Source organism: Simochromis diagramma, unplaced genomic scaffold (assembly GCF_900408965.1).
Source record: "Simochromis diagramma unplaced genomic scaffold, fSimDia1.1 OVJJ01000417.1, whole genome shotgun sequence".
In the NCBI taxonomy this organism is placed as follows: domain Eukaryota; kingdom Metazoa; phylum Chordata; class Actinopteri; order Cichliformes; family Cichlidae; genus Simochromis; species Simochromis diagramma.
In genome coordinates, this window is record NW_024387123.1 from 6076 (window position 1) to 31447 (window position 25372).

Consider the following 25372-nt stretch of genomic DNA (forward strand, 5'->3'; position numbering starts at 1 on the left):
TCATCTTTTTCACCAACGTTTACGTGTTTGCGCATGAGCAGTGTGAGCGGCTGTGGTGACACCCTCACGAGCGAGCAATGTTTGTTCCCCTCAGAGAAATAAAAAAAGTACAGGGAGGAATGGGAAAAGGAAAACACCTGGCTGGAAAAGGTCACCATAACACCTATAAAGCGCACTGCACTGTGTGCCGGCGCACTTTTTCCATAGGCATGCTTCTAATGGTGGGCACATGAAGAACATGAGGGGCGTGAAAGCTCGGGGAACCCTTAAACAATTTTTTGTCCACCAGGCCACGGCAGAAGCAGATATGGTATGTAAACACTGGTTTGTTTTTTTTTAAACCCTCTGGTTAAGGTTAATATGGGCATGTGCAGTGAATATCAGCGCTATGTGGCCAGAAGTGTGATAATATAATTTATTTTGTGTAATAAACTACTGCAAGGATAGATGATTACAACAAATAGATGACTAATACATAAAAGTAATACATAGATTGTTATGCCTCCAGAAATGTGTTCTTATGTGTTCTTTTTATCTCGTTATCGCAGCTTAGAGCGACTTGTGTATTTTCGTAACCATGACAACATGAGAGCAGTGCACGCTGGGAGTCAGGAAGTAAATTTACCGTGTGGCTCTGGATATTGGTGTGTGGGCTCACGCAGTCGTCAGCTCCACCGTTACAGGTTTAATCCTTTTCCCTCCGCTAAGGCATAGTCTGTGAGTATAAGTCATTTTGTACAATTAAGCGGTGAAGCGTTTTGAACTGTTGTCTGTTATTCGGTTAGCTTTATTGTGTCTCATATAAGCTGTGCGGCTAGGCTGTCAAGCTGTGATAATTAGCCAGATGCTTTGAGCTTATTGCATCTATAATACATTTCATATATTTCATTGTATTGTGTTTACAGTATATTTGATTGTATTGTGTTTACAGTTTCACAAAAGTGCCCAGTAAAAACTCCTGGAGTTCAACCGTCTGCGTCCTGGAGATTTTTTTGGGAGTGTTTAAGCTGAATGGAAACTTAGCCCATTACATAGATGAATAATGATGATGAGTTAAGATGCGTACTCAAGCGGGTTTACAAACAGGAGCAAAAGCTGAAATAATGCCTCTACTGAAGCCAATTGCACTAAATGCACTAAATGTGCACTGTTACAAGAATATTTTTCTTTCTATTGTTTTCTATTAATTTATATAATTTTAAATTAAGCAGGACAGAGTTCTTTTAAAGAAAGATTTACTTTTATTCTCAAAAGTTAAGCATGACAGGCTTCTGTTTAAGAAAGAGACCTGTTTTACTGTGTTAATTTTGTCATTTTGAGCTAAAAATAAATGGCTAAATGATTTTCATGTGTTCATATCACAAAGAATACGCATCTACTTAAATCAAATTCAAGTCAAATGGTTAAAAAAATAATTTCACACACAAAAAAAGAGCTAAAAAATTCACCACACTGGGAAGGGTGAAGACAACTGGGTCGCCTGGCCCTGGCCACGAGGTGCCCCTTATTTATTTCTCATGGAGTTGGCAACCCTATGTTTACATGATCGAAATATCTTCAACACAAACACAAACAAACAAAGAGGAAGACCGCACCGGAAGGAAAAAACTACAAGTCCCAGCATCCTCTGTGTTTAGGGAGCACCAGTGAAAGTGAAAGTATTGAGCCTCCGTTCAGAGCAGCAGGAGGAAGAAGGTGGAGCTGAGGCGGGTGAGTGTTTACATGAATATGTTTCTTCTTATGACATAAAATAATTCCACGCTGTTCGTGTCTGTGGGTGAAATGTGAGGCCGGTCGGCTCCTCTGAGCGCTGGTTTCCTGTAAGTAGAGAGGAAGTGAGTTTAGCTGAGCCTCCGTTTAGTGTGAGAGAGCAGGAGGAGAGTGAGAGCTGTGCTGAGGCAGGGTGAGTGTTAACACCGCTCTGACATTACTGTGTCTCTGTGGCGGGAACAACAGGCTCCGTCAGTGGAGGCAAAAATAATCAGACTTTGGTTTTTCAAAGGAAACAACTTTATGTCTGAAGTTCCCGCACGCTCATTGGATAACGATGTGTCAATCTCAAGCTATTAGCCAATGAGCGTGCGGATTCACAGAAAGACCCGCCTTTATCACGGGACTTTAAAAACTACAATGGCGACAGAAACTCCGTGAGTGGAGTTCAGGGTGACGTTATGAACCTGTGACGTTTGAGCCACTTCCTGTTCTCAGTCCCAGCGTCCTGATCACCGAGGTTTCTGTTGCTCTGATATCTGATATTGATTATATTGGTAAACAGGCTGTAGCATAAACATCAGGTCTGTTCTGAAAACTGTCTTTATTTTTTCAAAGTAAGGGAATATCTGTGGTCTGATACCGCGGGCTCATGGGCTAAGGACTTGGATTGACAAGTCAAGCGCAGATGATTGTGTTGTTTCTTATAAAGGCTTGTGTGTGTGTGCCTTCCTGTGTGTGTCCTTGTGTCAGTGGAACTGAATCAGTGTGTTAGAGAAAGTGCTCCTCTGCTGTGCCGTCATCGTGTGGATGCTTCTTTTAAAGTTGGAACTCATGTCTTTATGATCTGCTTCATTTCATTGAACCTTTATTTCTAACCATGAAGTCCCTTTGAGGTTACAGCCTCCTGGTTAGGTTTAGGCTGTTATTGTGCTTCAGGCTGAAATATGAGGAGTAAGGAGTGGGGCTGGTTAGCCCTCATGACCCTCACCATAACACATACGTCACAGGACAGTGTTTACCACAGAAACTCCATGAAATGATCAATGAGAACTTTAGAAACCCGTCAGTGTGATGCTTCCAGTACAACAGCACCTCTGAGTGTGTGTGTTTGCCTCTCAGACTAACTCCACCCTGACATCAAGAAGATGGAGGAAGAGGATGGAGCAGGATCTGCAGCATCCAGCTGTGTGTCTGTGAGGAGTGACCGGTCCAAAGGAAAACCTCCATCGTTCAGTAATGAACCTGCAGCAACAATGTAAGAGAGCTGCTGACTCATTTATTCAGTGTAAATAATGATTTTTGATGCAATGGGAGAAGAAAAATGACAAAAGCAGTTTTAAAAATTAGGATTAAAATATTACAAACTATGTTTTTGAGTTTCCTGATGTAGTACAAAAATATATGAACATAATTGTATATAGGACAGATATTTACGGTTCTTTTAGGCAGCACCAAAAAACAAAAAGACTATTTTTAAGCTGTCTGAGGTAGTGAGTCAACATGTCACACTGGGTCAAAGGTCAGGGAGTAAAAGTGTGTTTTAAAGGAGGTTTAAAAGCAGCGAGTGAAGGAGCCTGTCGAGGTAAATCGTTCCATAACTGATCAAATTCAGTTGGTGGACCTCTGTGTGAAATCAAGCATCTGGTTCACAGAGAGGATAACCCTCACATGGGCTGTACAACATTATATAGGGAGACAAAAACAGAGATTATCGTAGCCATCGCTCTCTCGCACGGACGTGGCAGTCTTGCTGTCTGCTGCGAATCCTCCCCGTACCTCCGTGACCTCGTCTGGTATCTGCTCCCTCCTCTGTAAGAGACAGTAAAGGAAAACACGTCTCTGCCTAGTCTTGAAAATCTAATCTTATCATCCATTGTTCTTCTAGGGCCTCTTCTTCTTGTGGCCTCAGCTAACTGCTAATATTTAAATGGCTAACATTAACATGTGTGCCAGCCAGGTTCACATTTATGATGAACTATGATTAATTAACTGATGTTGAACCTGGAGCTTTACTGACCTCTGAAATTCCTCCTAAAGTGTTATTCAGTGTTGTGACAGTCAGCTGCTTCAGCTGCTGCTGGGATGGGCTGTGGCAAAGAGAACAGAGAAAATCAAAATCAGAGTTTTTCTCTGAATTAAAAGCAAGGAAACAACAATATATTCTACATGGTGAAACTGATGGTTTCTGGTGTTTGGGTCTGTTTTTCTGTATTTATGCAGATAAAGTGTAAACTCAGATGAATTATACCATCAAATGTTAAAGGAAAATATCAGGATGAGTGTCTGTGAGCTGAGAAGGACGTGAAGCGAGCAGTTTATCCCAGAGCTGAAGCTGCTCTGTGTGCAGAGATGAGCTCAGATTCCTGCTGTGATTGATCAACAGTCACAGAAATGTAGACTTGTAGTTATTACTGCAGTATGGTCACAGCAGATACTGATAAACATGTATTATGAGGATGGATGATCAAGTTTCTCACTCTCTCCTTTAAATCTCAGTTTTTTCTTCTTCACAGTTTATCTGTTAATTTATTAATGAATAACACTGAAAGAGTTTCTGTTATATTTCCCCTTGAACATCAGCTTATTAGGGCGGCATTAGGAAATAGCCCCCCTCCAAAGAATGAATAAATGAATGATGATAATAATAAAATGATTCAAAAGCAGAGCTCAGAGTGGTAGAATGGTCAAACATGGATCCACGGGTGGTTCAACTGCATTTGGTGACGTGACTAAAGCAAATCTTTCAAATAATCCCACCATCAACGGGATGTTGTCTCCTTTACTACGGTTACTTTACTTGGTCACCGTGTGAATTTCTTTGAAATGAACCAAATTCTTTTATTTGTTGGTTGTTGCATATTTAACCTCTACAGTCAGGAAAGGAGGAGATGAGGCCTCAACAATGTTGGGTTGTAGCTGTGGTTCAGGTTAGAGTGAGTGTCCATGGAATAAATGTAAGTCAGTGAACTGGAAACATGACTGTGTTCAAACTTTGTTTTCCTTTTTATAATGAGTCTAATCAAAGGTGGACAGAAGTATCTCCACTGTGACTTTTCTGTGTCACCATCAGAGCTTCTGCACAGTGTGGAGAAAGATCCAGAAGCAGAGCTGGACTGCAGACAGCCAGTCAGAGCAGCTGTGTACAAAGTAAGACTGAACATCTGTCTGCTGATGGACTCATTTCTGAAAACTGGACTTCTTGTGTTGTTCAGACATTGAAGAGTTTTCTTTCTCTTTAGTCTCATTGTTTTTCTTTCTTTCAGCAGATGTTGGTCTGCAGGAGGTTTTAGATGAACATAAGATCAGTCTGAGGAGGAGATGTGAACGTGTGACTGAAGGAAGTGATGAAACAGGAAGTAGAACCCTCCTCAACAGGATCTACACTGAGCTCTACATCACAGAGGGACAGAGTGAAGAGGTTCATACCCAACATGAGGTGAGGCAGCTGGAGACAGCTTCCAAGATGGACGCCCTCCATGACGCTCCAATCAGGTGCCAGGACATCTTTAAAGCCTTACCTGACCAACAGAGACCCATCAGAGTGGTTCTGACCAACGGCGTGGCTGGTGTTGGAAAAACCTTCTCAGTGCAGAAGTTCACTCTGGACTGGGCAGAGGGCTTGGAGAACCAACATGTCAGTGTGGTGGTTCTGCTTTCATTCAGGGAGCTGAACCTGATCAGAGATGAGCAGTACAGTCTTCTGGAGCTGCTCCATGTTTTCCATCCAACATTACAGAAGGTCACAGCAGAGAAGCTGGCTGTCTCTCAGCTTTTGTTCATCTTTGACGGCCTGGATGAAAGCAGACTTTCATTGGATTTCACCAACAGGAAGCTGCTGTCTGATGTCACACAGAAGTCATCAGTCAGCCAGCTGCTGACAAACCTCATCCAGGGGAATCTGCTTCCCTCGGCTCTCGTCTGGATAACTTCCCGACCCGCAGCAGCCAATCAGATCCCTCCTACATGTGTTGACAGGCTAACAGAAGTACGAGGCTTCACTGACGCCCAGAAGGAGGAGTACTTCAGGAGGAGATTCAGTGATGAAGAGCTGTCCAGCAGAATCATCTCCCACATGAAGACATCCAGGAGCCTCCACATCATGTGTAGTATCCCAGTCTTCTGCTGGATCACTGCTACAGTTCTGGAGCACATGTTGACTACAGAGCAGAGAGGAGAGCTGCCCAAGACCCTGACTGACATGTACTCACACTTCCTGCTGGTTCAGACAAAGAGGAAGAAGAACAAGTACCATGAGGGACGTGAGACGAGTCCACAGGAGCTGACGAAGGCTGACAGGAAAGTTCTTCTGAAGCTGGGGAGGCTGGCGTTTGAACATCTGGAGAAAGGAAACATCATGTTCTACCAAGAAGACCTGGAGCGGTGTGGTCTGGATGTGACAGAGGCCTCGGTGTACTCAGGAGTTTGTACAGAGATCTTCAAAAGAGAGTGTGTGATCTTCCAGAAACCAGTCTACTGCTTTGTTCATCTGAGCATTCAGGAGTTTCTGGCTGCTGTCTACATGTTCCACTGTCACACCAACAGGAAGACAGAGGTGGTAGAAGGTTTTCTAGGGAATTTCCGAGAAGAATACAAAAACAGATATTTTTTTAAGAACAAGTTCAAGTCTTATAGCTTCCCATCAATGGATGTCTTTTTGACTAAAGTCATGGAGAAATCCCTCCAGAGTAAAAATGGCCACCTGGACCTGTTTGTTCGCTTCCTTCATGGCCTCTGTCTGGAGTCCAACCAGAGACTCTTAGTAGGTCTGCTGGGTCAGACAGAGATCAGTCCAGGAACCATCCAGAGAGTCATCAACAACCTGAAGGAGATGAACAGATATGAAATCTCTCCTGACAGAAGCATCAACATCTTCCACTGTCTGATGGAGATGAACCACCTCTCATTATTTCAGGAGATCCAAGAGTTCCTGAAGTCAGAGAACAGATCAGAGAAGGAACTCTCTGAGATCCAGTGCTCAGCTCTGGCCTTCATGCTGCAGATGTCAGAGGAGGTTCTGGATGAGTTGGACCTGCAGAAGTACAAAACATCAGAGCAGGGACGACAGAGACTGATTCCAGCTGTGAGGAACTGCAGAAAGGCTGGGTGAGTCCAGATGTGATCATTAACATCATTGATCAGTGTAGGTTAGTAGTTTAATGTTGAAAATAAAATCAGATTGTAAGCACAAAGTGTTTGTGTCCGTACGCTGCAACCTTCCACACCATTCCTTTATTGTACAGACTCAGCAGCAGCTCCATGGATCCCAAATCCAAGAGTGGAGAACAGATTTGAAGTGTGTCACATCCATGCAGTCACAGCTGTTTCCACCATGTTTCCACTGATATTAATCCTGTTCAATGACACGTTTCATATCAGTGAATATGTTCTTTAGGACGTCCACTGACATGTTTAAGTGTCCTGCTGGAAATCACTCAAATCATCCATGAAATCCATGAAAAATCCTTTTAGTGTTTCTAACTTCACCCTCTGTCCTCTCTCTCTCTCCATCCTCCTCACTGCTTCTTTCACTGATAATCACACAAACATCGTATTCAGCTACAAAATAACACAATAATATCATCTGATGATCATTATTATAAGAGCAGGATCCATATTTGATATCAGAGTAACACACTGCTTGGTTATGTGCAGTCATCATCAGTGACTGTGGGTCAAACAGAAGCTCTCTGATTGGTTGCTGACCTTGGTCACCTGTCCACTCTCACCTGTTTGTGTTTGCTCTCTCTTTGCTGTCTCCATCCTCTCTCTCCTTTCTCTCCCTCTCTGTCTTTGTACGTCACTCAGGTCCAATGGAAACAGTGACATTTACAAACCAATCAAAGACAAACTGATCATAATGTCAGGTTATAACAATATTCAAAGTGAATACAGGCTGCTGCTGGACACAGACAGGTAACATCATTTTGACTTGCTGTCACCTGGATCTGGACTCATAAACACTGAAGCCCTGAACAGGAATACAAATCATTTTCTGCCAACTAGCGACACACCAGCAGATAATGGCTCAGAAAGCTAAAATGAGCCAATCATTTCTGTGTTTAGTTCCCCTGAAATCAGATCTGATATCAGTAGCTCTGAGTTCATTCATCATTATTGTCCAGTGATGAGATTTCTGCTCCGTTTGGTAACAGTCAGCAGGTTTTTCCTGCGTGTGGACGTGAACAGTCGTACCTGACAGCAGGTAGCAAACAGAGATCATCTTTCCAGCTGGAACTCTTCACTGAGCTGAACTCATTCAAAATGTTCTGGAGTCAAAACAGGAAACAGTCCAAATGTGTGTCTTCACTCTGACTCTGGATCAGATCTCAGTGACAGACTGTGGACATTATGGAAGCCTAAATGTGACACCATCTTCCTCCTTCATCTGCAGATTAAAGCCAAACAAAGATTCTCATTAAAAGTCTGCAGGTCTGAGAGAGACTCAATCGTTGTGTCATGTCAAACACAGTAAGAGGAGCTGAAGCACAGATGTGAAGAGCAGATTCATCAGATTATGACCTCACTCTGTTTTGTCTTCATATACATTCAGTCTGTGTTTATAATGCAGATTTTCTGCTTTTATAATAACACATTTTATATTTTCTATCATCACAGACTGACTCAGTGTCGACTCTCAGAGTCTCACTGTGAAGTTGTGGCCTCAGCTCTGAAGTCCAACCCCTCCCATCTGACAGAGCTGGACATGAGTGAAAACTTCAACCTGCAGGATTCAGGTGTGAAGCTTCTGTGTGCTGGACTGGAGAGTCCAAACTGTCGACTGGAGACTCTGAGGTGAGTTCACTGACTGCGGCTGTTGTTGTTTTTCTATATTTCAGGTCTTTGATGTTTGAAACTTTCTTTAGTTCCTAAATGTTCAGGATGTGTCTGAAGACAAATGTGAAGAAGTTTGAGTGCTTTCAGAAATGTTGTCTTTCCAAACGACTGAACAACAGTTTTTCCTTTTGGCTCCAAACAGAAGTGACAGACTTGAGCAGGGTTCATTTAAAGGCTGACAGAAGTGGAGTGGTGACGGGGAGATGTTTGACAGGACAGTGTTTCAGCCTCCACAGGTTCATGTTGTGCTCCATCAGTCAGTGAAGATGAAGTCAGTGCTGATGAGGCTGTAGAGTGTGTGAGGGATGTGAATGAGGATGATGAAGATCTGATGATAGCAGATAAAAACAGGCTGCAGAGACTTTGAGCCATACAGGGCACACAGTGTGTGTACAGAACAGCTGAAATCATTATGGAGGCCTCACTGGGATATGGAAGCATCACAGTACAGCTTCAGTGAAGCATTAAAGTCTCTGATATGAGATGAGAAATGAAGCAGCCAGAGCTTTTTCATGAGTGGAAATCCACTGTGACTGTGAGCTGCTGCTACAGCCTCCAGATTAGCCAGCAGCTCATCCTGCTCAACATTTTCTCACCAACTTTAATGGAAGTGTGATGTTTTCAGCTGGAGTGATGGTCAGGGTGGCCTCCCTCTCCTCTTCTTCTCCTCTTCCTCTTTCATTTGTAAAGCCACTTCTGCTGCTTTCATTCATTTGGAAGTCCTGTAGCTGAGTTTGGGAGAGACTAACGGCCTCGGCAGCAGAGGGGAGAAAGGCTGTAACACCACCACTTTACTCTGTTCTACCTGTCACATCATTTTATCAGGAAACAAATATGCTCATGTTTTTACTATGTTTGTCTTGAAGATGTAAGAAGATATATGCATTGCTCAAGATTCATATGGGGAAATAAAAGGCCGAGAGTGAAATATGCAACAATGCAGCTGCCTGGTGAGCGGGGGGGCATGGCTCTACCGTGCTTTGAGGATTACTATCTGGCAGCCCAGATCAGACCTCTAGTGTGCTGGTGTAACTCTAAGTTTGAGGCAAAATGGAAGCACATTGAGCTTTCTTTGATGGATTTCCCAATACAGTCTGTTCTGGGGTCTCTTGAGAGTTTGCCACAGGCATATCAGATGCAAAATTTATGTGTAAGTTTTTCCCTGAAAAAATGGGCAGATGTGATTAAAATTTTTGGTCTTAATAGGGAAATAGGGTTGCTGGGATGGCCAGCGTATCTCCCACGCTTCCTTCCAGCATTGTTAGACCATAAATTCAGGGAGTGGTCCAGGCATGGAATCACTGCGATCTGTAAGATAGTGAAGCATGGGGAGCTGATCAATTTTGAGGACATGTGTCAGATTTACGAGATCGGCAGGGAAGATTTTTATCGTTACCTACAGGTTCAGAGCTTCTTCCGGAAGGAAATTAGAATGCTTGACGCAGATGCTAGTGGGGTGATCCAAATATTTATGGATGCTTAGGGTGAGAACATTATAAGAGGTACTATAGGCAAAATATATAGAAGTTTTACAGCCATAACAACGACCTCAACAAGATATGTCAGTCATCGATGGGAAAAAGAAGCAGGTATAACTATCTCAGAGGAAGATTGGTTGCGGATGTGGAAGAATGTGTTGTCTACCACAAATTCTTTAACATGGCAAGATTTTGGATGGAAGAATTTAATTAGATTCTTCATCACACCAAAGCAGAAATCCAAAATAAGTGGTTCACGCGCTTCATGCTGGAGGGAGTGCGGGGAGGTCGCTGCAGGTTGCTTCCATGTCTTCTGGTCATGCCCTAAACTGAAGACCTTTTGGGAGGAGATTAAACAAATGGTGATGGATGTGCTGGAAGTAACACTGGACTTCTCCTTTAGTACCATGTACCTTGAGAATATCCCTGAGGATATAAATAACAGAGACTCATACTTACTGAAAATAATTATGATTGCGTGCAAAAAGGCAATTACTAAGTGTTGGTTACAGACAAGCCCCCCCACACGGAAGCTGGTCATAGACATTATTAACACAATTCATCATATGGAACTGATTACCCTTTCACTGCGGCTACAGAAGGAGAAAGGAGAGAGACTTTGGGACCGATGGGATCGTTATACGTCAAGAGACTAGAAACTGATACCTCTGTGATGCAGAGGGACAGCTGCGAATTTGTTTGAATGGAACATGCACCTGTGTAATATGTAGTATGTGTAAGTAAAACAAGGCGTTGTGTATTTTGGAATATGCGAACATATGTGACTGTGTTGGTTTCCCTTGCCCTCTTTAGTTCTGTATGTAAAATAAGATGAAAATCAATAAAGAGAAAGTATTAAAAATAAAAAAAAAGAAGATGTAAGGAGATCACATGGTGCTTTTTATTATTGTGTTGGTTTGTTTCCTGTCTCTTGGATGGAGCCCAGCTGTGCGTGGCCCCTGGGCCTGTGGTCAGAGTGTGTGCTGGATAATCCGGCCCAGGATGAGGCCAAACTGACATGGGATGAAATGTCTGTCACATAATTGAGCTTTGTGAGAAATGTACGACTTTAATGTGAAACATTCAGAGTTTTTTCTCTTGTTGTGTTTGTTTGAAGCTGCTTCCTGTTGGCTTCAGCTGTTTGGAGTTTCCATTTTCTAAACTTCTACATTCTGAACCTTCTTCAGCTCTGAACAGATGATGAAACACTGAATGATTTCAAGCTCACACTTTGTCTAATAAACTTACATCTTTCATTCTTTATACAGATTGTGGGGCTGTGGTTTGTCAGAGATCAGCTGTGATTATCTGGCAGCAGCACTGAAGTCCAACCCCTCCCATCTGAGAGAGCTGGACCTGAGCTCCAACTACGAGCTGCAGGATTCAGGAGTGAAGCATCTGTGTGGTTTCCTGGAGAGTCCAGGATGTGGACTTGAAACTCTGAGGTCAGTCAGCATGTTTTAGTTGTGCTGAGATGAATATGATGTGAAAGTTGTGCTGACACTAAACTGCAGACATCAGGCTGATATTATACTGATCCACACTGAGGATCTTGATGGTAAAGTCTGTTTTCTTCTTCTCTGGTTTAGTCCATTGACTGCAGCAGAACAATGTTCACATTTCAAACCTTCAAAGAAGAAGAAAAATCCTCCACTGGATAATTCACTGTGAAACTCTCCAACTCTTCATTCCACCTTAAAGTCTGTCTGACACTGAAATCCAAAGAAAAATGTGCGTTTGCTTTACAGACAGCAGTCCAACACAAACATACACACATCATCCAAAACACAGTCCAACATCCAAATGTCCTCCACTGCCAGCATGAATGATGGGAAAGAGAAGGAGGAACACTCTGACATTCAGGGTTAGAATGAGTTTCATGAAGCAGACTGTGAAGATCAAAGCTGCATTAGAAAGCTTACATGAATGAATGAGTGGACAGAAGTGGACAGAGATCATCTGAAGCACTTCAAAGGCTTTAAATCAGCACATTTCTCTTTATTCTTTATCAACTCTGTTAGTTTCTCTCAGTTTTCTGTGGAATGAAGCTAACAGCAGGCTAATAAGATGCTGACCAATAGGTTTCTATTAAAGGTTGTAATTTGTATATGAAATATGTGCTTTGGCTCAGCAGGGATCAGCTTACAGGTAGAATACAGCTGCTGGATGGGATTAGCATGTCATAGCTATCTATGACACAGAGAAGCACTCTCTCACATCCACACCTACAGCCAATTTAGAAGCACCAATGAACCTAAGCAGCATTTCATTGGACTGTGGGAGAACATCCAACCTCCACAGAAAGGCCAACTAGCTTCAACCTACAACCTTCTTGCTCTAAGGCACTAGTGCGAACCACTTTTCCCCATTTCAGCCAAAATCCTGCATCTTCCTGTTTCTGACTCCAGGCCAGCTCCACTAACACTTTCTCATCAGACACTGCCACCTAGTGGAGGAAGTCGTAGTTCCATTTGAAGCTTCAGATCACTGAGTGCTAGGGATGGGTATCGTTTAGGTTTTGTCTGATACCAGTGCCAACCCCGTACTTTTGAAACAGTGCCGGTGTTTAAAGAATGGAGAACATAAACTTTGTCCAAAAACCTCTCATGTTTAGCTGGTTTCCTCTTTTTCTTTGGTCATTTTAGCCTTTTTGGCCAGGGTGAAGGGAGTATCTGCCATCAAACAAGAAGACAGACACATGTAACTACGACGCTGTTTGCTAGTTCACCTTACATGCATTAATGTAATAACGTGGTTAGCCTACTCAACGTAAATTACACACGAACAACATTAAGCTACTCACCCAGAGAAGAACTGCTGTTTCTGCCATCATCATCTTCATCATTTCTGCTACACTGGCAGGGCTAGGGGACAGGACTCTCCTCTTCGGGTTCTTGGGGGATGTTGCTAACTCCGGGTCTGATAACAGGCACCACAGCCGCAGTAGAAGCGCTCGGTCTTGCAGCAAGCTATCAAATATGGTGCATTTCTCAGCTTTTAAAAAAACGCTATGTGTCGCCAGGTGTTTCATCAGATTCAAGGTGTTACCTCCTTTGCACAGTATCACCTTAAAGCACTTGTTGCAGGCTGCTGAATTTACATCTTTTGCTGTGAAGTACAGCCAGACTTTGACCGCTTCGCCTTGGGCATTTTTAATCTGTAGCTTTGCTGTAAAAGAATGTACGTACCTGGGCCTATCCTTGGAAAGGTAAAATGATTGGCTAGAATCTAAAGTGTATCACAGCTCAGGAAAAAAAAGCACCAAAATGTGCACTGCTTTTTGGTCTGGTTACTATTAAATTTTGTTCTTTGAATTCTTTTGGCGGCAAAGAAAGACTGGACCCAGGATGGTCAAAGCTAAAAAAATTATCTTTATTTACATTCCCGGGAACGGAGACCTGAAAACACGAACACACGCGCTCAGGTCTGAAAGCAGCAGCAGCCAGCATGGTTATTTATATATTTCCGAAGTTTTGATCAAAACACTCTGCATAGTTTCACTTTCTGTCTGCACCTCCAGTGCTCTGCAAAAGCATGCAGTTTCCTGTCAGTACTTTTGTCTCAGACTCTACTCAGAGCTGGCCCTCTCTTATTAAAATACATAAAACAATATAATCAGCAAATAAACACTAAGAATATATATTTAAATCCCAACATTACTACCGTTTATGTCAGAACTCGTGCCATAATGGCACCGGATACCGGTACCCATACCTACTGAGTGCCATAGGACACTTAACCTTTGTTTCCATTAGCTGGAAACTTCCTGTTGTTCCAAGGAGGACTGGAAAATGTGTGAAAATCTCCCAGTCAGTTCCTCACAGCACACTTCAATCATTTCCCTCCCACAGCATCAGGACCAGGGCTTTTTCTCTCTTTGGTCCCACTAAGAGATTTCCACACAAACACCTCATCAGTGGGACTCTCAGAGCTACCAGCCCTTTGCTACAATCACAAAGCTCTTCATTGAAATCAATGATATCAAAGCTGGAATCAAATGAGTCCAAGTCTTCTGCTGATTCAGCATCACATTCATCTTTGATCCTTGTTCAAATCTCCAAAATCCAACTGACTGCATCAGGACATATAGTCTGAAACTCTGCACAGTTTCCTGTTTGAAGCTGCTTCCTGTTGGCTTCAGCTGTTTGGAGTTTCCATTTTCTAAACTTCTACATTCTGAACCTTCTTCAGCTCTGAACAGATGATGAAACACTGAATGATTTCAAGCTCACACTTTGTCTAATAAACTTACATCTTTCATTCTTTATACAGATTGAGGAGCTGTGGTTTGTCAAAGATCAGCTGTGATTATCTGGTAGCAGCACTGAAGTCCAACCCCTCCCATCTGAGAGAGCTGGACCTGAGCTGGAACAACCTGAAGGATCCAGATGTGAAGCAGCTGTCTGATCTTCAGCAGAGTCCAGACTACAAACTGGAGACTCTGGGGTCAGTAGTGTGATGGAGTGAGTGGGTGGTGCTGTCAGCAGTATTGTACTAAACACAGTCAGTATGAAACAAAGATCCAGTGTTTCCTGTAAAGCTGCAGCTTCTCAGTGAAGCTGTGAGAGGAGAATGGTGACAGGCTTCAGGATTGGACACAAACACTTCCTGTTTCTGACCTTTATGGTCACCATGGTAACGGCTGATACGCTCTGATCAAACACTGTCAACAGCCAATCAGCTCTCTGAACAAAGCAGCACGGAGACAAATGACTGCATTCATTTCCAAGTTTAAAGCAGTGAAGAACACAGTCTGTAGATGAGGAAGAATTTAGTGAGAGCAGATGTTTGGATGGAATTCCTCCAGTTAACAGCTGGAACCGTCCATCTGGATTGTTGGGCTTGTTGTTGGGGTTCCTACAGAGCTCAGAGTGGACACACCAAGGTTCTTCTAATGAATGAAAGTCCAAACTCAAACTAGGAGGGATATATATACAGGGATATATTATACAGAATATATTTGATATATACTGTAGATGTACTGTAGAGTTGCAGTTTGTCACTTGTAAATACAGTCTGTGAGCAGCTATGAGCTGAAAGATCTTTCTAGAAGCACGAAATGTTTTCACTCTTCTGTTGCTTTTTCATATATTTCCACAACATTAATATTGATCCCACCTGTCTCACCTGTTTCATGCTTTTATACATAATAACAGGACACGTGTGATCTGAGCGCTGCTGTGGTTGCTGTGCTGCACGTCTTCATTTAGATAACAGAGACATCTAGTGGTTCAGAGGGAGAACTGCAGGAGGTGGAGCTGTGTTTTAGCATGGAAAACTTTTTATCTTTTAGGTGCAGATACAAATATGACAAGTATCAGTGTGAGATACAAAAGGTCACATCAGTCAGCAGAGGGAACAGTGATCACACAGCAATGTAAGAATAGAAACATAACAGTGAATCTGGACATGTATACAGATGGAAGCAAACAAACAGGATGTAACACTACATTAAAGCCACAAATGGGAAGAAAACAAAGCCAAAGGAAAATATATTTGATCTCAGGAATCCAAATCAGATGCTTTAGAGCAGGGGTCGGCAACCCTGGAGGAGGAGAGACCCGAGGCGGCCGCCGGTCCGAGTGTCAGGTGAACTGAACTTCAGGTAAGAAGTTATGACCTGCAGTCTATCTGGGTCAGACATAAACCAAGTTTAGGTGGAGTTTATTTTCCTTGTGCTGACTTTTTACAGTCAGTTACAATAACTCGTACTGCGTACTAGCTAGCATGACGGAGTTTCTATACAGCTGGGTGGTGCTATGATGTTACTGATAGTGAACTTTATTTTAGTAGAGTTTCCAACCGTCCTGTAAAAAACAGAATCGTCTCGTATTCAGAGAAAATATTACGCAATTTGTCCCGGACTTCAGCTAGAATGGAAAAGACACAAAGCTGGATTTATTCTGTGTCTTTACACTGTCATTCTCTCCCCTCCCTCTCCTGTTGCTACTTCAATCATGAAACTGATCAATGATCAGCTGATCGGCTTTTCTCTCTTGTTTATCGCCCACTTTGCGCCAGAAAGAGGAAACCAGCGGATGTCGCACTAAACAACAGCAGCACGTTTAAGCTTGATCAGCTGTTGTTAGAATTTATTTAATATTAATTTCTAGTATCAGCTGATGTTTGCTGGAGCCACATGCTATGACCCAGTGATGTGTTTGTTGGTATTGTGCCTCCCACCGGAGGATGGCTGGTGGTATTTTCCCTTTCCCTTTTTTCTCTCCTAGGAGGTGGACACCTGGGCGTGGCTGCTAGGTATCTGGGTGGAGTCTCTACCTACCTTCGGACTGGATAATTGATGGACCACCTCCAGTACTTAACGTCCGGATGACAGTCACCTGGCAGTGCTTTTTGGAACCCCGTTGACTCGGTCACGGAGTTGTGTGTGGTGTCATTATAGTGCAGGCTGGAGTATTCACGTGTACCTCTAGCCTTGCCATGTAAATAATTGTAAATAAGTTAACAAGTGGCGGTCACTTTTTGTTCTTTTGTTGTATAACTTTCACTGTCGCAGCCTAGTAGGCGTGAGAAGCCGTTTTCTTTTATTGAACAAGTTTTCTCCTGTTTTTCGTTAGATAGTTAGGTAAGTGACTTGTCTTTTGCTTTGGCTTCTTTTTATTTTGGTGTAGGGAAGTGTAGGGATTGTTTGTAGGGAGTTTTGTTTATTGTTTTGGCATTGCTCACTGCCGATGAAAAATAAATGGCTGCTTAAATACTTGAAAAAGGTGTCATTGTTGTGGTTTATGCGTGGGTGGGAAGTGAGTGGGGCAAACTTTTTGTTACGTTTGATTACTTGCCGGGACCAGAACGTAACATATTGGGGGCTCGTCTCTTTGGTGGTTCTTTTTGTGGCTTGTTTTCTTGGTTGGCGGTTTTTTCTTGTGTGGGGGGGGGGGGTGTGTGTGTGTGTGTTAGGATGGAGTTTAAGTTGGAGGACTTCACTCTGAGCCCGTCTGCGGAGAAGTTGGACAGGTGTAAAAAGGCTGACCTCTTGCTTGTTGCTGAATTCTTTGATGTGACTGTGCCGTTGACTGCGAAGAAGAAAGAGCTTAGGGAGCTCCTGTGTGTGCAGTTGACGGACAGGGGGTTGTTTGGTGAGCCGGGTCCTGCAAGGGGGGTTGAGCTGGGGGCTGTTGCTGGTGTTTCTGCCCCACTGAAAAATCTCCCTTCTCCACCTAGCCCTTCTGCGGAGGAGCTGCGGTTAACGCTGCGCATTAAGGAGGTGGAGTTACAGAAACAGCAGTTGGAGGTGGAAGCTATGCACTTGAGGATCAGGGCTCTGGAGGTAGAGAGGGGAGCCTCTGTGTCTGCCAGTCCTCCTGTACCTCGGTCAGCCCCGCAGTCACCATCCCCGCAGGCACCCTCCCCGGAGTCATCATCCCCGCAGTCGCCATCTCCGCAGCCACCGGCCCCGATGCCAGGTGGTGGCTTTGATGTGAGTAAACACATCAAAATGGTGCCGGCGTTTCGGGAAACTGAGGTGGATTCGTATTTCACAGTGTTTGAGCGTATCGCAGGTGCGCTGCACTGGCCAAAAGATGTGTGGTCTCTTTTACTCCAATGTAGACTGGTGGGGAAAGCTCAAGAGGTGTGCACTGCTCTTTCTCTGGAGGACAGTTTTGACTATGAAGTGGTGAAGGCTGCTGTCCTGCGTGCTTACGAGCTTGTGCCAGAGGCTTACAGGCAGAGATTTAGGAATGGAAAAAAATCCACCAACCAGACCTATGTGGAGTTTGCCAGAGAAAAGAAAACTCTGTTTGATAAGTGGTGTCATGCTACAGAAGTAAAAACCTTGAATGACCTGCGTGAGTTGGTGACGTTAGAAGAGTTTAAAAATCAACTACCAGACACTGTGGTAACCTACTTAAACGAGCAGAAGGTTACGACTCTCGCCGCTGCTGCTATACGGGCTGATGAGTTTGTATTGACACACAAAGTGGTGTTTTCGGCTCCTGCTCACAGTTTTCCGTCTTCCGGTAGCCCGCCTAGATGGTCTCCCAGGGGCACCCGCCGTGCCATCCCCTCATCCATTGAGAACCGCGCGTGTTTTTTTTTTGCCATGAGCAGGGACACCTTATTGCGGTTTGCCCTGCTCTGAAAAGAAAAGAAATGACCAGGAAGGGTGCATCACCTGCCCCAATAAACCTTCTACAGACAAACCCTCCTACTTTGGGGGAAGTGATGGCACCCGAAAATGATAAAGTAGATAAGGAGTTTAAGCCATTTGTGTCAAACGGTTTTGTTTCCTTGATAGGAGAAGATCGGCGGGTTCCTGTTAGTATTTTGCGAGGCACTGGTGCGAAACAGTCGCTCATTCGTGCGGGGGTCTTACCGTTTTCCGCTCAATCCTGTTGTGGGGCTGATGTGTTAGCCTGGGGAGATAGGATTCCTTTACACTTGGTGCAGCTTTCGTCTCAGTTTTTGTCTGGCAAGGTTAAGCTTGGGGTGCGACCCCAGTTACCGGTTGCAGGTATTGACATCATCTTGGGGAAACGATCTAGCTGGCTGCACAGTTTTTCCGTCGCCGGAAGTAATTGATATACCACTTACAGATAATAGTGGTTTCGATCGTGCTACATCAAAGGCTGTTCAAACCGTCAGTGTAAAGACGTTTAGGCAGAGGGGAGGTGTAAGTGGATCTCAGCAGCAACATGCTGAATCCAGGCCACCTGCTAGAAAAAGACAAGGACCTCGACGGCGCAGGAACCGCAGAAGAGGCCAGCTGATGGTGGCTAATGCTCCATCTCCCACCCTCAAATTTGACACAGACTTTGATTTTGATTCCTCAAACGCGCAATTCATTAAGGAGACGTGGGCAGAGGAGCGAAAGCGCAGTCTGGAGACTTTTGGTGTCCCTGGGCGGTTCCTCAGGGGCCAAGGTTTCAGAGGTGGACGCCAGTGTTTTGGGGGCGGGTGCAGTGCTCGTGCAGGAGGATGAAAATGGCATTGACCACCCAGTCTGTTTCTTTACCAGGAGGATGTTATGGCTGATGCCCTCTCTGGGTCTTAAATCAAACATCTTTGTGTGGGGTTGGATGTTTGATTTTTTTTGGGTGGGGGAAACTGTTATGACCCAGTGATGTGTTTGTTGGTATTGTGCCTCCCACCGGAGGATGGCTGGTGGTATTTTCCCTTTTTTTTTCTCTCCTAGGAGGTGGACACCTGGGCGTGGCTGCTAGGTATCTGGGTGGAGTCTCTACCTACCTTCGGACTGGATAATTGATGGACCACCTCCAGTACTTAACGTCCGGATGACAGTCACCTGGCAGGGCTTTTTGGAACCCCGTTGACTCGGTCACGGAGTTGTGTGTGGTGTCATTATAGTGCAGGCTGGAGTATTCACGTGTACCTCTAGCCTTGCCATGTAAATAATTGTAAATAAGTTAACAAGTGGCGGTCACTTTTTGTTCTTTTGTTGTATAACTTTCACTGTCGCAGCCTAGTAGGCGTGAGAAGCCGTTTTCTTTTATTGAACAAGTTTTCTCCTGTTTTTCGTTAGATAGTTAGGTAAGTGACTTGTCTTTTGTTTTGGCTTCTTTTTATTTTGGTGTAGGGAAGTGTAGGGATTGTTTGTAGGGAGTTTTGTTTATTGTTTTGGCATTGCTCACTGCCGATGAAAAATAAATGGCTGCTTAAATACTTGAAAAAGGTGTCATTGTTGTGGTTTATGCGTGGGTGGGAAGTGAGTGGGGCAAACTTTTTGTTACGTTTGATTACTTGCCGGGACCAGAACGTAACACACAGCTGTAAAGCTGCTGGTCAGGATGTCGGTTTGGATATGTGGTGAGAGGGAAACATGAAGATGAAACCAGGAGATGTCCTTACTGAATCATCAGAGCTGAGCAGGTGATGGAGAAACAGGTTTACCTTTCAGGTGACATGAATGAGTTGAAGGGAAGTTATGAACTGTTTCTGAGAGACAAATAACACCAGGATCCTTTTCTAAGCAGCTGACAGTTATACCAACAAGACTCTGGAGTTCATGGAGCTGCATTTCCACCTGCTGGACATCACTACCTGACAGGTTTAACTGTCTTCAGAACATTGCAGAGGCCTTATTGACAGTATTCGGCTCTACATATCTGTGTGAGCAGATTTCCTCTCACATGAAGAGAGTCCTCAGGTCTGAATGCTGGACACTCGGAGACCTGTGTCTCTGAGTGGGAGACCAGAGATCACATTAACATGTGTGTCCCTGTATTAACAAACATGACATATTGGCCCAGTTTATTTTTCTTATCATTGTTGTGAGGAGACCATAAATAGCATTTGTATTTTCTGTTGTACAGTTCATTTGCTGTTATGGATAAAAAGTCTTTTTTTGTTTCAAAATAGCTGATAAATATTCGCTGATAGCTGCAAACATCTGCACACAAATATAATCCTATAAAGTGGTTCTATATAGTGTGTAATTTATTGCTAATGCAATCATATGGCACATTGACTTCTGAGGATTTTAGATGCACTCATCATCAGAAAGGCTGCCGACCTAAACCAGGGTGTTTAGAGTATCGGTGTCATGGTCCTGGGTCAAGCGACCCAGTATTTGACTTTCATGTATCTTTTGTATTCATTTGCACCTAGCTTAGTTCACCTAGTTAATTTCTAGATTGCAGTTTAGTTTTGTTCCTTAGTTGTTTATGTCATCTCCCCCTGTACTAAGTCTCCTTGGTTCATGCGTCATGTCTGCGTGGTTATGTTTAGTTCATGTCATGTCTAATCTCCATGTTTCCTGTTTTACTTTGAAAGTCTGTATTCAATGTCAGTGTATTTAGTGTCACCTCTCCTGTCCTGTCGTTAGGTTCATGTGTGTCAGCTGTGCTCCCATGTGTGGCCACTTCCCCTGATCATCCCTCATGTGTATTTAGTCTCTGTGTTTCATGTAGTCTGTGTCGCGTCGTCTGTGTTCCCACCTCCATGTTGTCACAGCCAGTCTTAGTATTCATAGTTATGGTTTCCTGTGTCTTCATAGTTTTTCCTAGTTTTACTTTCTCAGTTTAGTCATAGTGTAGTTTGTCACTGCGTTTCTGCCTTGTCTGCACTCCTTGTCACCAGCCACAATAAAGGCTCGCTTTCAGTTAAGTTTACTCCAGTCTACTCTAATGTGTTCGCACCTGGGTCCACCACACACACCACCGCACGGTCTGCCTCCGCTGATCATGACAATCATAGTTTTTTGTGGTTTGTTTTCTTTAAGTCATTTCACAGATTTTCTCTATAATTTCAATTCCTTGAATAAAACAACAAACTTAGGGGATGATTTTGTAATCCGACTTTATGTATGAAAGATTTGACTAAACATAAAACAATCTTCCAACTCAGTCGTCATTCTTATCTTGTGAAATCAAACCAAATGTTCTGTTGTCTCTAAATCAGGGACTGATGAAATCTTTGGTTGCATCCATTTATGAACATGTTCTCATTCATATTAAATCGTAGTCTAAGTCCTTCTTTAGAGGGATAAATGTCATTCATTATCTTCAAATGTGTTTCTGTTGTTTTGGGGGGAAGTTTGAAGTCCATTGTTCAAAGTCTGTTAATGAAACTTTATGAAGTTTATGTAGGATGTTTTTCCTATTTTGTATTTGTTTGAATTATGATGTATTTCTGACTCTTTCTGCCATGATGCCAGGTCTCTCTTGAAAACAACATTTTTAATCTCAATTAAATTTTCACCTGGAGAAATAAAGATGATAATAATAATTTTGTCTTCAGGGAATCATTTCTCTGTAAAACAGCTTCTTCTGAAACTCTTGTTACATTTCTTGTTTATTGTTTGCTGGTTTTAGAAAAATGTCATCGTCTCTGTGTGAACTTAAACTCTACATGTGGTGTCAGCTATAATACGAGCTCTAGAGTCTAATAACGATGCTTTTATTATTGTCTGGTACCCAACCTAACCCTGGGCCTCTGGCTGAATGTGAAACACCAGCAGATGTTAAAAACTGTCTGGGTTACACGTGCATCACGTCGTGTGCTTCCTAACATGGATATGATTGGAATCTGGGCCTGTTCAAGCGGTGCTGGTATCATTGTTGTTTCTGAGACTTTCCAAATCTTTACTGGATAAAAACGTAGCAACTGATGGATTTAACATTTAGCACTCAGACTGTCCCAGAAAAGGCGGAGGTCTGGAAGTTTATGTGAAGGTCTGTCTTGCTGCTCAAGTCTTGTTCTCTCCATCTGCACCTCAGCCATTTGAAATCTTAGCCTTAACTATTGATCTGTTTGGAAATCAGACTGTTGTTGGCTGCTATCAGCCTCCACCTGCTTCCCCCAGCACATCACCGTCTCTGGTTCAACTTTTATCTGAGCTGCATTTTAATGACGTCTTTCAGATGGATGATTTTCATTGGGACTGGCTTTCTTCTGTGTCTGATGATTTTAAGGCACGCTGCTTGTTTTTAAAACTAACTCAAATTATTTAAAGCCTCACACGCCTTGATCCTAAACACCCAGATAAATCTGCTCTTATTGACCTTTTTTAACTAATATGCTGCGTAAGTTTTCCACATCTGCAGTTTTTGCCAACGACCTGAGTGATCACTGCATAGTTGCCGCTGTGAGAAACACTAAAATCTCACGCTCCGAGCCCGCATCAGTTTGAACTAGGGTCGTATTAAACAGGCTGACAATGTCAGTTTGGGAACATTTACAGGAGAGTTGTGTCTACTTTGTGGACAGACACGCCCCTTTTTGCCAGGTCAGGGTGAAAGGTCGGGACAGGCCTGGTTTGGTTCAGTACCGGCCGATCTCCTACATGAGAGAAACCAGGCCTGGGCAGGAAGTCTGGCTCTGATGCTGATTGGCTACGTTTTCATTAGCTGTGTAATCGGATTACTTCCTCCATCATCAAGATCCAATGTAACTATTTTTTACTTTAACGACTGACAGTCCAAACGACCGTAGGAGGTTTTGGCAAACTATAAAGTGTCTCTGCCAGCTGTGACTCCTCAGAGCTTCCTCCTCACTTAAATATCGACTCCACTCCTGTGTCAGACAAAACTGAAATGTTGCTTTAACAAACACTTTGTTGCTTCTTGTTCTTTGTTCAGCACAGTATCTGATGGTAAACCTCTTGCACACAACTCTGCTCGTAGTTCCTGGTTACTGATACCTTTTCCTTCACACCTGTCACAGTAGAAGAGGTTTGTAAGGCTTTGAATAGCCCCAACACCAGAAACTCGTCCTCACAATCGTTCTCCTTCCTTCTTGCACTTGGCTGCAAATATCATAGCTGAGCCAGTGTCTTATATTTTTAATCTTTCTCTACAACAGAAGGCTTTACCACAGATGTGGAAGTGTGCCTCTGTACTCCCCCACTGAAAGCTGGTGATTCTTCAACAGTTAGTAATTACAGGCCAATTTCCAAACTCTGTGTCTTATCTAAGGTTCTTCAACAGCTGGTAAATAATCAACTTCAAAGTTATCTGGATGAAAATATGATTTTATCTCCCTTCCAGTCTGGTTTTAGGAAACTGCACAGTACTGGAACTGCTTGGATAAAAGTTCTCAAAGACGTCTATGAAGCGCTGGATGCAAAGAACTACTGTGCAGCAATACATGTGGCAAAAAAGTGAGGTGTTGTGGCCATACTTGCCAACCTTGAAACTTCAGAATAAGGGAGACATTCAAAAGGGCTGTTGGGGGGGGTGATAAATACATTTTACAGGGTTTATTTATCGGGTAAAATACATTAAATGTCACCGTTATTATTGGCTGGCCGGAAACAGCGGGGGTGTCCAAATTCAGAGGCTGCTTCCACCTGAGGACCCGGCCTTCGCGGTCTAAAGAAAGCTGGGTAGTACGTCACGAGCTCCCTCGGTGGAGTGAAACTGCCGTCTGCTCCTTGCTATCTAAAATATAACCGGGCGCTGACTTAAACTCTTCTGTTTAATCAGTTTTCTGTTTGACGTTTATTCAGCTGTGTGAAAACCCCGGAGGAACCGTCCCGAGGGATTAATAAAATTTAATTTAATTTAATCTAATAACTTTAATGTCAGCCAAACTGATTTACTCACGAACAAATAAAACACTGAAAAAGCCAAACAATAACATTTTTAAGTTATCAAAGTGACTTATATATCATGTTTAACCCGAGTAGCGAAAGACCGCGGGGGTTTGAAGACGATGTGTCGGTCGGCTCAGGTATTTGAAGTTTACACAGCTACATTCTCACCTGAAAACATGCTAAAAGTTTTTTGCGACCCAGAAAGAGAAATATGAGTAATATTAAAACTGCCGCCATTGTTGGAAACTGGAATTGGCTGGGCCACGCTATAAATTCTGCAATTCTCCCGGAAAAATCGGGAGGGTTGGCATGTATGGTTGTGGCAACATCACTAACCTTGCAAACACCTCAGAGTAAATCATATCACAGAATATAACGAGCGTATGTTGAGGCGAACTGAAGAGGAGGACAGGGACAGGGACGACGCTGCTAGGGCGAGACAGACGTCTCTCACGGAGTCCTTTAGTGCTGCAGGCAGGCAAGGTGTTCAAACAGCGCACAACTTCAGTTTTTTTATTTCTATATGATGAACTCTGCATTATTAAGTGATAAGAACAAGAAATCTGATGTCCTGTAATCATTATGACGCTATAATTTGAGATACAATAAATAAAATAAGTTTTTGTACAAAGTATTGGTATCAGATCAGTATCGTCGATACCACCCTGAATATTACTTGGTATCGGATCGGAAAGAAAATCAGTGGTATCGCACATCACTACCTCTGACCCCCTAGGTATGTCTGCAGATATCCGATTTTCATCACTCCATCAAGAGTCTACCCTGTGTGTAGATCAGTGGCGGAGCGGGGGGGTGACTTACTGGGCTTAAGCCCGGGTTGTTTTGTCAGAAGCCCGGGGTCTTTTGGAGTGTAATTTTTTCATAGTTAGATGCCTGGCTGACAACTTTATAAAACAAAAACTACACACAATATTCGAAGCACATAGTGCACACTGTGGGAATTTACGACTGTGCGTAAATCCCCCCTAATATTGGTATGATCCGAGCTCAGGCACTAAGCGACTGAGCGAGGGGGCGGGGCAGCTGGTACCGGCGGTTTATCACAAAAGATTGATATCAAACTGATCACTTGGCCCATATTACGTTTCTCTTTCTTAGAGTGAATCAACAAATGGCGAAATGAAAAGCCAAACAACAACAATGCTGTTTCTTTAGAGAGTCTTAGCTTACATGTGTGTTTATTTCATATTTTCAGTTGTTTCCCTCCACGGCTAAATAAATCGGTTTCAGTAATGCACTGATATACAAGAATGGACATAAGAGGGTTCTTTCAAAGAAAAAACTCTGGTAGACGTTATTTTATATATTATGC

The 25372-nt window shown here is 43.2% G+C and overlaps 1 protein-coding gene across 4 annotated transcripts; it reads left to right on the forward strand.

The window, feature by feature from the left end:
• Window positions 1-1660: 1660 nt before the first annotated feature.
• LOC120743395 (protein NLRC3-like) lies at window positions 1661-15495 on the forward strand. 4 transcript variants are annotated; one of them, XM_040047012.1, is made up of 6 exons: window positions 1661-1710; window positions 2833-2968; window positions 4784-4860; window positions 4977-6816; window positions 8329-8505; window positions 14298-15495. In XM_040047012.1, the coding sequence occupies exons 2-6, from the start codon at window positions 2859-2861 to the stop codon at window positions 14482-14484; spliced, it is 2391 nt and encodes a 796-aa protein (XP_039902946.1). In that variant the 5' UTR covers window positions 1661-1710; window positions 2833-2858; the 3' UTR covers window positions 14485-15495. The 4 variants fall into 4 exon arrangements, with proteins under 4 accessions (XP_039902946.1, XP_039902947.1, XP_039902948.1 ...); XM_040047013.1 differs by lacking the exon at window positions 1661-1710 and adding an exon at window positions 1718-1903; XM_040047014.1 differs by lacking the exon at window positions 1661-1710 and having other exon boundaries at window positions 2013-2968; window positions 4980-6816.
• Window positions 15496-25372: the final 9877 nt, after the last annotated feature.

Bases quoted from the DNA above. Each gene is read 5' to 3' on its own strand.
- LOC120743395 (XM_040047012.1), top strand. From the start codon at position 2,859: ATGGAGGAAGAGGATGGAGCAGGATCTGCAGCATCCAGCTGTGTGTCT. The intron at 2,969-4,783 runs GTAAGAGAGCTG...TGTCACCATCAG, and splicing joins AATGAACCTGCAGCAACAAT to AGCTTCTGCACAGTGTGGAG. The intron at 4,861-4,976 runs GTAAGACTGAAC...TCTTTCTTTCAG, and splicing joins TCAGAGCAGCTGTGTACAAA to CAGATGTTGGTCTGCAGGAG.